The sequence below is a fragment of the Salmo salar genome, chromosome 20, assembly GCF_965601325.2.
Source record: "Salmo salar chromosome 20, fSalSal1, whole genome shotgun sequence".
Classification (NCBI taxonomy): Eukaryota; Metazoa; Chordata; class Actinopteri; order Salmoniformes; family Salmonidae; genus Salmo; species Salmo salar.
In genome coordinates, this window is record NC_138310.1 from 79679984 (window position 1) to 79692707 (window position 12724).

A 12724-nucleotide genomic window follows, 5' to 3' on the forward strand; every position below is an offset into this window, starting at 1 on the left:
GACTGGAGAGAGACCCTGTTACTGTGACTGGAGAGAGACTCTGTTACTGTGACTGGAGAGAGACCCTGTTACTGTGACTGGAGAGAGACCCTGTTACTGTGACTAGAGAGAGACCCTGTTACTGTGACTGGAGAGAGACCCTGTTACTGTGACTGGAGAGAGACCCTGTTACTGTGACTAGAGAGAGACCCTGTTACTGTGACTGGAGAGAGACCCTGTTACTGTGACTAGAGAGAGACCCTGTTACTGTGACTGGAGAGAGACCCTGTTACTGTGACTGGAGAGAGACCCTGTTACTGTGACTAGAGAGAGACCCTGTTACTGTGACTGGAGAGAGACCCTGTTACTGTGACTGGAGAGAGACCCTGTCTGGAGAGAGAGACCATGTTACTGTGACTGGAGAGAGACCCTGTTACTGTGACTAGAGAGAGACCCTGTTACTGTGACTAGAGAGAGACACTGTGACTGGAGAGAGACCCTGTTACTGTGACTGGAGAGAGACCCTGTTACTGTGACTAGAGAGAGACACTGTGACTGGAGAGAGACCCTGTTACTGTTACTGGAGAGAGACCCTGTTCCTGTTACTGGAGAGAGACCCTGTTACTGTGACTGGAGAGAGACCCTGTCTGGAGAGAGAGACCATGTTACTGTAACTGGAGAGAGACCCTGTCTGGAGAGAGAGACCCTGTTACTGTGACTGGAGAGAGACCCTGTTACTGTGACTGGAGAGAGACCCTGTGACTGTGACTGGAGAGAGACCCTGTTACTGTGACTAGAGAGAGACCCTGTTACTGTGACTAGAGAGAGACCCTGTTACTGTGACTGGAGAGAGACCCTGTTACTGTGACTGGAGAGAGACCCTGTTACTGTGACTGGAGAGAGACCCTGTTACTGTGACTGGAGAGAGACCCTGTTACTGTGACTGGAGAGAGACCCTGTTACTGTGACTGGAGAGAGACCCTGTTACTGTGACTAGAGAGAGACCCTGTTACTGTGACTGGAGAGAGACCCTGTTACTGTGACTGGAGAGAGACCCTGTTACTGTGACTGGAGAGAGACCCTGTTACTGTGACTGGAGAGAGACCCTGTTACTGTGACTGGAGAGAGACCCTGTTACTGTGACTGGAGAGAGACCCTGTTACTGTGACTAGAGAGAGACCCTGTTACTGTGACTGGAGAGAGACCCTGTTACTGTGACTGGAGAGAGACCCTGTTACTGTGACTGGAGAGAGACCCTGTTACTGTGACTGGAGAGAGACCCTGTTACTGTGACTGGAGAGAGACCCTGTTACTGTGACTAGAGAGAGACCCTGTTACTGTGACTGGAGAGAGACACTGTTACTGTGACTGGAGAGAGACCCTGTTACTGTGACTGGAGAGAGACCCTGTTACTGTGACTGGAGAGAGACCCTGTTACTGTGACTAGAGAGAGACCCTGTTACTGTGACTGGAGAGAGACCCTGTTACTGTGACTGGAGAGAGACCCTGTTACTGTTACTGGAGAGAGACCCTGTTACTGTGACTGGAGAGAGACCCTGTTACTGTGACTGGAGAGAGACCCTGTTACTGTGACTGGAGAGAGACCCTGTCTGGAGAGAGAGACCATGTTACTGTGACTGGAGAGAGACCCTGTTACTGTGACTAGAGAGAGACCCTGTTACTGTGACTAGAGAGAGACACTGTGACTGGAGAGAGACCCTGTTACTGTGACTGGAGAGAGACCCTGTTACTGTGACTAGAGAGAGACACTGTGACTGGAGAGAGACCCTGTTACTGTTACTGGAGAGAGACCCTGTTCCTGTTACTGGAGAGAGACCCTGTTACTGTGACTGGAGAGAGACCCTGTCTGGAGAGAGAGACCATGTTACTGTAACTGGAGAGAGACCCTGTCTGGAGAGAGAGACCCTGTTACTGTGACTGGAGAGAGACCCTGTTACTGTGACTGGAGAGAGACCCTGTGACTGTGACTGGAGAGAGACCCTGTTACTGTGACTAGAGAGAGACCCTGTTACTGTGACTAGAGAGAGACCCTGTTACTGTGACTGGAGAGAGACCCTGTTACTGTGACTGGAGAGAGACCCTGTTACTGTGACTGGAGAGAGACCCTGTTACAGTGACTGGAGAGAGACCCTGTTACTGTGACTGGAGAGAGACCCTGTTACTGTGACTGGAGAGAGACCCTGTTACTGTGACTAGAGAGAGACCCTGTTACTGTGACTGGAGAGAGACCCTGTTACTGTGACTGGAGAGAGACCCTGTTACTGTTACTGGAGAGAGACCCTGTTACTGTGACTGGAGAGAGACCCTGTTACTGTGACTGGAGAGAGACCCTGTTACTGTGACTGGAGAGAGACCCTGTTACTGTGACTGGAGAGAGACCCTGTTACTGTGACTAGAGAGAGACCCTGTTACTGTGACTGGAGAGAGACCCTGTTACTGTGACTGGAGAGAGACCCTGTTACTGTGACTGGAGAGAGACCCTGTTACTGTGACTGGAGAGAGACCCTGTTACTGTGACTGGAGAGAGACCCTGTTACTGTGACTGGAGAGAGACCCTGTTACTGTGACTGGAGAGAGACCCTGTTACTGTGACTGGAGAGAGACCCTGTTACTGTGACTGGAGAGAGACCCTGTTACTGTGACTGGAGAGGGACCCTGTTACTGTGACTAGAGAGAGACCATGTTACTGTGACTGGAGAGAGACACTGTGACTGGAGAGAGACACTGTGACTGGAGAAAGACCCTGTTACTGTCACTGGAGAGAGACCCTGTTACTGTGACTGGAGAGAGACCCTGTCATCTTTTCTGCCATCGACCAATGTCTCCTCCCTATCTAAAGTGGACTGGCAGTAAATCTTGTTAACTTAAACTCTAGACATCTTACGCCTAACATCTCCCACAGACAGAGAGAAAGAGAGAGATAGAGCAAGAGATAGAGATAAAGAGAGAGAGAGAGAGGGATGGTAATGGAAGAAGACAGTGGATCTCCAGCAGAGTCCTTTCTCCAGCTCTAACAATCACAGACAATAAGACACTAATCCACCGCTGCTGCGCTACACACACGCTCACTCACTTGATACACACACACAAGTTCATCAGCGCGGAACATTAAGACTAAGAACAGGCCCAGAGCCCAGGTTACTACTGACACACTTCATCTGCAGCAGGACAACTGTTTTAACCTCCCACACACACACACACCACAGCCCAGCCAATGCCCAGCCCAGGACAGCACACACACACACACCACAGTCAAGCCAATGCCCAGCCCAGGACAGCACACACACCACAGCCAAGCCAATGCCCAGCCGAGGACAGCACACACACCACAGCCAAGCCAATGCCCAGCCCAGGACAGCACACACACCACAGTCAAGCCAATGCCCAGCCCAGGACAGCACACACACCACAGTCAAGCCAATGCCCAGCCCAGGACAGCACACACACCACAGTCAAGCCAATGCCCAGCCCAGGACAGCACACACACCACAGTCAAGCCAATGCCCAGCCCAGGACAGCACACACACCACAGTCAAGCCAATGCCCAGCCCAGGACAGCACACAGTATGATAGCCGGTCTGTAATATTGTTGTCACAATACCAGAATCTTTACATCAATACCAATACCAGGTTTAGTATCACGCTACTCAAAACCACCACGATAGAAAAACCATATCAAACTAGACTGATCTTTTGACTGCAATTTCATTGCATTTGACATGTCTGATGTCAATATTTCAGAGACAGCCACGTTTCTTCTTTTTAACCAAGTTTTTAAACAGTTTTTACCAATCTAACTACAAAACAACATAACATAATTTATTTGAATTATAAATCTCTATTGATAAACTGGGTAAATCAAGATGTAGCCTAGGTCCATTCACAGTACAAGTGAATGCATATCCAATAGGAGTGTGTGAATGCATTGAGTTGTAGTTTTTGGCTGATTTCATGGGACTACAGCTGACAAATCTGTTTCCTTTCCATTTGGGACATTTGCATAGAAGAAGCAATCTCATATTTTATAAGACCTCTTTAAGACCTAATGACGTCATTCACACACACAGGGAGAGAGACAGGAAAGACGTGACTGACTCAATGCTAGATAGAATGTAGAGCACCAAGCCTTATTATATTTGCCAAACAGCTTTAAACCGATATATATGTTTTTAGTTTTTTTTAAGAATCTCATTCTATTTCTACTGATATCAACTTCTGGAGATCACAGTGTGGAAATGATTTATGGCTCTCTCATGGTTCTGATCGCTCCGTTGCAGTCATCACTCTAAAGAATCATTTCAGTGGAAGTATTTTGCACTCAGATTGTGACCTTTCTGGTCACTTTCCTTGTCCTGTTATCAACTGCAACAACATCCTCACTATTACTACCAACATTTATGGGTTCAATTCCAAACTTGAAAATGATCACTTACTTGAATCTTTGGAAACGCATGTTTTCCATTGGCTAACCAAGTTCCCTAATGCTTTACTTGTAGTGGATTTTAAAATTGCTCTGAATAATTGTATTGATAGATGGCCTCTGGGACAGAGAACTTCTTGAATACAGGTTTGAGGCAGTTTATAGAAAGGTTTGATATTACAGATATTTGGAGAGTAAAGTTTCCTTTTTTGGAGAGTACATTTTGGGGATTTCCCTACTTTGAATAATCTTTTTTATGATAAATTGCGCTAAAAAGAATCCAACTTCAACTTGGAATTTTATCCCGCATTATACCTTCTTCCGTTTTGGTCGCTTTGATTTGATATTGCTTTGTAACTATAACATTGATAAGATTCTTACCAAATGACTTGCTTTTCATAGACAAGTGTTCGTAGCATGGTCATTAATATATATAGGTATTTCATTTGGAACAAATAGGATATTTTACATAGGAACAATTATTTGTTTTTTAAGAACGGGTTTGATAATCACATCCTTCTGGTGAGTAAACGTTTTAATGCATAAGGGTGGTTACTCAAGGAATTTTGATCTCTTTACAATATCCCCGTTACACCAAGAGAGTTGGCCATAGTATTTGATGCTTTTCCATCTGGAACTCTCATGCTGTTTAGAGGTGTAACCAGACCACACCTTCTTGAGATGCCCTTGTTTAGTCCAGTTGATTCTTCAGTAATAAAAATGTGTTTCTTCTTGCTCCTTCAGAACAACAATAGGTCTATACCTTCTTTGTTTTAAAAGGATGTTGTATCTATTCCTTATGTCACAACTTACTGGGATACACTTGTCAATAATATCTGTTGGAAAAAGGTTTGGTTATTACCACAACAAATACCTGCTTGTTAACAAGGTCAAAGGTCTCTTTCAGAGTTATCCAGAAGTATTAACCTGTGAATCATTACCTGAAGAAACTCAAAAAATACATTCATATTAATTGTACTTTTTTTGTATTGAGCATACAGAAACAGTTTAGCATTTATTTTGACATTGTCTACTTGTAAAGAGATTATGGCAAGATATTTTTAGATTTATAATTGATAATATTCTGGATGATTTTTGTTTATTATGGGAGAATGTGCTGCTGAGTTTCTTTAAACTGTAATAAGAATAAAGAAAAACAATGTAACCTCTGAAATGTAATTGTGCTAATGCTAAATGTAATATAAATAAATGTAAATTCACTAATAAATAACCACTCTTCCTTGTTTTCTATAAGCAGTTCAAGCAGTACATTAAGATCATTCTACATTCTTCAAATAAGAAAGCTATAAAAACAGTCTTTAATCTGTCATTTGTTTTATCCCTTTTAGCATATAGCATATACAGTGTATTCGCAAAGTATTCAGACCCCTTGACTTTTTCCACATTTTGTTACTTTACAGCCTTACATGTTGTTCTTGTTTGTTTGTTTGTTTGTTTGTTTGTTTGTTTGTTTGTTTGTTTGTTTGTTTGTTTGTATACTTCCTGTATGTATACTGGTGTTTTGTGCTATAAAATAAAAATAATAAACCTGACTGAGATGAGGGAGGCAAATGAATGAATAAGGTTTTTGGTAATGTCTGTATGGTTTTTGGTGACAGTCAGCTTTGAAATTAGCATATTTTGCAATATGGTTTGGTGAGCAATTTGTTTGGAACAAAAAAGGACTAGGGTAGTAAATTGGTGTTAGCTTCAGATGTAAGCTAGCAAGGAAAGTTAGCCAACAAAGCTGGAAGCTACCGGTACCTTCTTGCATTGTAAAGTGTTGTAGCCTGTAATGGATATTGTTCTGCGTACAGTAATTAACAGTTGCAACATTGCAGATACGGTGTACTCGTGCTATAAGGGGACATCGGCTGCACTGATGGACAGACTTCATCCTGTCTCAATCAGTAGATGTTGCAAGACACATTTGAAAGATGTACCGAAGGTAACAAAAATTTGAGTACCGAAACGTTTTTCATTATCTAATATTGAAAAAGTACCGAAGTTTCGGTTTACTGTGCAACACTAGTCTGTAACTATCCAACTTTCACACAGTCTAAGAGAGAGAGAGAGTGAGAGTGAGAGTGAGAGTGAGAGTGAGAGTGAGAGTGAGAGTGAGAGAGAGAGTGAGAGAGAGAGTGAGAGAGAGTGAGAGAGACAGACAGACAGACAGACAGACAGACAGACAGACAGACAGACAGACAGACAGACAGACAGACAGACAGACAGACAGACAGACAGACAGACAGACAGAGAAAGACAGACAGACAGACAGACAGACAGACAGACAGAGAGACACATAGAGACACAGACAAATGAAGAGACAGACAGACAGACAGAGAGACACATAGAGACACAGACAAATGAAGAGACAGACAGACGAAGAGACAGACAGACGAAGAGACAGACAGACGAAGAGACAGTCAGACGAAGAGACAGTCAGACGAAGAGACAGACAGACGAAGAGACAGACAGACGAAGAGACAGACAGATGGAAGGACGAACGGATGGAAGGACGGACGGATGGACGAAGAGACAGACAGACGGAAGGACGGACGGATGGACGAAGAGACAGACGAAGAGTGAGAGACTGTACGCAGAACAAGACAGACAGACAGACAGACCATAGTGAACTGTGGCGGCGTGGTGGTCTAAGTTGTGCCAAGTGCTGGACAATATTTAGGTTTTTGTTTTGTAAGCGCAGAGGAAGGCATATATCCACGTTCTCAGGACCTTTTCAAACGTCTAAAATTGAAGTCTATTTCTAGTGATCAGGCTGACCCAGTCACAGCCTTCTACAGTCAGAGGGAAGGCACCAACAGTTCTTCATATAGAAATTACAAAGCTGCCCTCAGCAGCAGCAGTAGCAACTAGCAAGAGAGGGTAGTTGAGGATGACTTTGACAAATTTGGTCTCGATAAGTCAACAGCTGCATCCTTATTCAAAACACACACAAACACACTTCATTTCCTTCTCCCATTGCTTTTTTAGATAATCTATTCCAAGCCAGTAAATTCTATTGTCTTTCATTTCCCCTGTTACTCTTGCTTCAATTTGCCAAATTAACCACAGAGCTTTAGTCCTTGGACCAAATTCAACATGATGGAAATTAGCCTGGCTCAACTGTAGAAAACATTTTATTGGGCCTCAATATGACACACAAATCTGGGGATGATTTAAAGAAGGTTTAGATAGAGATTATCTCATAAGAAAGACAAGGAAGTCCACATGGAACAATAGGACTGAATAGTTCTATTCAGTTCCATTTACCAAGAGGAGATCCATGGAGACTCCATTATGTTCCCAGTGCAGATGTACTTCCTGAGTGATCTGGACGTTGATGACATCCCATAGACCTCCCTCATTTCATTGTAGACACAAATCAGTCATGTTCTCAAGCTAAGCAGACACAGCAACCCCTTGCCCATCCTCCTATAGTGAATGACAGCCTCATATAGACCTCTAACTCTTGATTGATAGCTGACACTATGTGTGTGGTACAAGGTTTGAGTGCACATGCACATGCACACGCACACACACACACACACACACACACACACACACACACACACACACACACACACACACACACACACACACACACACACACACACACACACACACACACACACACACACACACACACACACACACACACACAAACTCTTATCTGGTTGTACTCACAGGCATTTGTGACGGCGAAGCTGTTTGCTGTCTCAATGTTGTCGACATGGGGTACAAGGTTGAATGGAGCCTCCGTGGCATTGGGGCTGGTGTTGTGCAGGAAGATAGCCAGTCGAAATGCTGTGTACTCCTGATCTGTGTTCCTGATAAATAGACCACCTATAGATGAGGAGAAAGACAGTTGGTTTTGAACTGTGCTTCATTGGCACAGGGTTTCCCAAACTCGGTCCTGGGGCCCCCGCTGGGTGCACATTTTGTTTTTTGACATAGCACTACACAGCTGATTCAAATAGCCAACTCATCAAGATTTCTAGTGCTAGGGCAAAAACCAAAATGTGCACCCGTGGGGGATTCTGAAAAATAGGGGGAAAGGGAGAAATGGCTGAGACGGGGGGGATTCTTAAATCTGTAGAGGATAGATGGGGAGAGAGAGAGACATAGGGAGAGAGTAGGACAGAGGAGAGAGAGGGGGAGCGAGAAAGTTAGAGTGTAAGACAGAGAGAGATGACATCAAAAAGACCAGAATATGACTGAGGGTAAGGAGAGGAAGGATAAGGTGACAGATGAAGAGAGGAAGAGTGGCGTGAGGGTGAGAGATAGAGGAGAAGAAGGCTAAAGTGACAAGAGGAGAGAAGAAGAGTGGCGTGAGGGTGAGAGATAGAGGAGAAGAAGGCTAAAGTGACAAGAGGAGAGAAGAAGAGTGGAGTGAGGGTGAGAGATAGAGGAAGGGTAAAGTGACAGATGGAGAGAGGAAGAGTGGCGGGGACGGTGAGTGTTAGAGGGAGAGGAAGGGTAAAGTGAAATGACAGATGGAGAGAGGAAGAGTGGCGGGGACGGTGAGTGTTAGAGGGAGAGGAAGGGTAAAGTGAAATGACAGATGGAGAGAGGAAGAGTGGCGGGGACGGTGAGTGTTAGAGGGAGAGGAAGGGTAAAGTGAAATGACAGATAGAGAGAGGAAGAGTGGGGGGTACGGTGAGTGTTAGAGGAAGGGTAAGATAACAGATGAAGAGCCTTGACAGATGAAGAGCCTCTCGATTGGCGCAGCGGTCTAAGGCACTGCATCGCATTGCTAGAGGTGTCACTACAGATCCGGGTTCGATCCAGGGCTGTGTTGCAGCCGGCCTTGACCGGGAGACCCATGAGGCAGTACACAATTGGTCCAGCATCGTCCGGGCTAAGGGAGGGTTTTGCTGGCTGGGATGTCCTTGTCCCATCGCATTCTAGCGACTCCCTGTGGCGGCCGGGCGCATGCACGCTGACTTCGGTCGCCAGGTGTACGGTATTTCTTCCTACACATTGGTGCGGCTGGCTTCCGGGTTAAGTGAGCAGTGTGTCAAGAAGCAATGTGGCTTTTCGGGGTCATGTTTCAGAGGATGCATGGCTCTCGACTTTCTTCTCTCCCGAGTCCGTACGGGAGTTGCAGCGATGGGACAAGACTGTAGCTGCTATTTGGATATCACGAAATTGGGGAGAAAAAGGGGTAAAACATTTTTATAATAATATAAAAAGAGGGAGAGGAAGGGTAAAAATGACAGATGAAGAGAGGGAAAGTGGTGAGGAGGGTGAAAGCGAGAGGAAGGGTTAAGTGACAGATGAAGAGAGGTGTGGAAGGTGAGAGAGGGAGAGGAAGGCTAAGATGAGAGATGGAGCGAGGGAGAGGAAGGGTAAAGTGACAGATGAAGAGAGGGAAAGTGTTGGGGAGGGTGAGAGAGGGAGAGGAAGGGTAAAGTGACATATGTCGGGGAGGGTGAGAGAGGGGAAATGATGACAGGGGAGGAGGGAGGAATGGAGAAGGCAGCGCAAGGCAGCAGAGCAACCACCTCCAAATGTCATTCACAAACATCACAATCATCACCTCAAATGGCATGTGATTCACAAACATCACAATCATCACCTCAAATGGCATGTGATTCACAAACATCACAATCATCACCTCAAATGGCATGTGATTCACTAACATCACAATCATCACCTCAAATGGCATGTGATTCACAAACATCCCAAACATCACCTCAAATGGCATGTGATTCACTAACATCCCAAACATCACCTCAAATGGCATGTGATTCACAAACATCCCAAACATCACCTCAAATGACATGTCATTCACAAACATCCCAAACATCACCTCAAATGACATGTCATTCACAAACATCCCAAACATCACCCACTGTAGCTCAGTTGGTAGAGCATGGCGCTTGCAACGTCAGGGTTGTGGGTTTGATTCCCAAGCTGGGCCAGTATATACAAAAATGTAATAAAATGTATGCACTCTACTGTAAGTCGCTCTGGATAAGAGCGTCTGCTAAATGACTAAAATGTAAATGTAAATGGCATGTGATTCACAAACATACAACAGTTGTGCAATAGAAGCATTAACTATGGTAACTACAGTAACTCAAATCAAAGTTTATTTGTCACGTGCGCTGAACACAACATGCGTAGACCTTACAGTGAAATGCTTACTTACAGTCTCTAACCAATAGTGCAATAAAAAAAAGTATTAGGTGAACAATAGGTAAGTAAAGAAATAAAACAACAGTAAAAAGACAGGCTATATACAGTATCGAGGCTATAAACGTAGCGAGGCTACATACAGAAACCGGTTAGTCAGGTTGATTGAGGTAGTATGTACATGTAGATAAGGTTAAAGTGACTATGCATATATGATGAACAGAGAGTATCAGTAGCGTAAAAGAGGGGTTGGCGGGTGGTGGGTGGCGGGACACAACGCAGATAGCCCGGTTAGCCACTGTGCGGGAGCACTGGTTGGTCAGCCCAATTGAGGTACATTAACTACAGTACAGAAGTCTATTTCTAAGGCATTGTAACATTGCATGATATTTTTATATTCTCCAAGGAATTGGTTTTCCTCTGCCTTAAGTTCCACTTCTGTGTATTGAAGCGATATGCAAATACATTCTCAAGTTAACAGGGGGATAGGGTTTGAGGTGTGTGTGTGTGTGTGTGTGTGTTTTCGTGTATCCAGCAGACCATATTCGCGTATTAACTTTATCGTCAGCTCAGTGAAAGGAACGAGAAAGAGTCAGAGACCAGAATGTCATTACAGTGCCTCTCCTCCTGCACCTCACACGGAGTGATGCAGAGCATACATTAACACACACCTCCAGAACAGAGCACTGTGTGTGTGTGTCTGTGTGCGTGTCTGTGTGTGTGCATGTGTGTGTGTAGGACTGTTATAGGATGGGGTATACAACTGACTCAGGGCAGTGGATCATGTTTAATAGAAACTTTGATCCGGGACTAGTCCCGGCTGAACGGGTCGGGCTCGGATCGGATAGCCAGGGTCATCCTGCAATGTATGGCACGGGAAGATGATGCAGTAGCGATCTGACTCAGAACAGCACGGTTAGGAACAAAGCGCCCTAAAACATTTATGAGCGCAGGATGCCCGTTTGAAAATTACAAATAACGCGAAAGAGGGGAAGAGCTAGACAGAGACAAAACGGAAGAGAGCGAGAGAGAGAGAGAAGAGAGAGAGAGAAGAGAGAGAGAGAGAGAGAGAGAGAGAGAGAGAGAGAGAGAGAGAGAGAGAGAGAGAGAGAGAGAAAACCATTTAACCTCCGGTTCCGACAGCAGGAAAACAATTACCACAATTATGAATAATCACCTGAGTCACATCAGCCAAACAGACAGCGTTTTCCCTCTGTAGGCTACTTAGGTTATTAGAAATAATGGCAATGTAAATCCTCTTTAATAAATAAACATGATTGGGGATGAAAACAATTTAAGACTCCTTAAAACCCCGGCTATAACAAGTGTCTATTTTTAAAAGGTCTTTAGCCTACTCACCTATTTGAACACTGCTGGGGAAAGCCCCAGTCGCTAGCCCCCAAAGGGCGGAAAACACCCCGAGAAAGTGCAGGTAAATAATCCTCATTTTCCGTCCTTTAAAAACTGTGGAGAGACATGGAGGAGGAGGAAACAAGGCGAGAGAGAAGGTCGGAAAATTGAAAAATAAGCCCGAGTTTTAGCAATCCATAGTGGTCTTGTTCCCCCGCAGTGTCCGCTGCCGCTGGAGAGAGCTCTGTCCAGCTCGGTAAACACTAAACCGAGCACATGCAAGAGAGCGCGAGAAGGAAAAGACAGAGAGAACAACTCGCCAGTGGTGAGGAGCGTCTACAGCCTGCATGGAAGGATTGGACATGCGCGCCCTCACTCTCACTCTCTCTCACACACACACACACACACACACACACACACACACACACACACACACACACACACACACACCTCCCTCAATCTATCTTTTCCAACCCTGTCTTCTTAACTAGCCATTGCGGTAAATCAAACAGCTCCTTTGATAAGGATTTGTCTGGTTTAGAGAGCTGAAAAGGGATCATCCGTCGCGGCGTTTTCATTAACGGCGCTGCTGCGGGGCTGTGGCAATTGTGAAGGCGATTCAGGTGCTTTTATAGGCTCGTGTCCCTTCACCGGTGACAGAGGCAATTATTTTTAAACACTATTTTTGTGTTTCTATAGTCTGATAAGTACGCCTAACCACGTAGACTACCGCATAGGCTACCCCCCTACGTGAGTTGTGTACGGAATTTGATTCCACCTCAAAGCGCACGCTGTCTCTCCTTCTCTCTCTCT

General features: G+C 45.1%; 1 protein-coding gene across 4 annotated transcripts in view; it reads right to left on the bottom strand.

The window, feature by feature from the left end:
* The window catches only part of LOC106581393 (glutamate receptor 4), a 115632-nt gene extending 103365 nt beyond the window's left edge, over positions 1-12267 (bottom strand). For all 4 annotated transcript variants that reach the window (XM_014163428.3, XM_014163429.3, XM_045703995.2 and 1 more), the window contains exons 1-2: positions 11921-12267; positions 8108-8266 (exon numbers count right to left, since the gene is read on the bottom strand). In XM_014163428.3, the coding sequence (XP_014018903.2) occupies positions 8108-8266; positions 11921-12008 (247 nt within the window). In that variant the 5' untranslated portion in view covers positions 12009-12267. The remainder of the gene's footprint in view (positions 1-8107; positions 8267-11920) is intronic.
* Positions 12268-12724: the final 457 nt, after the last annotated feature.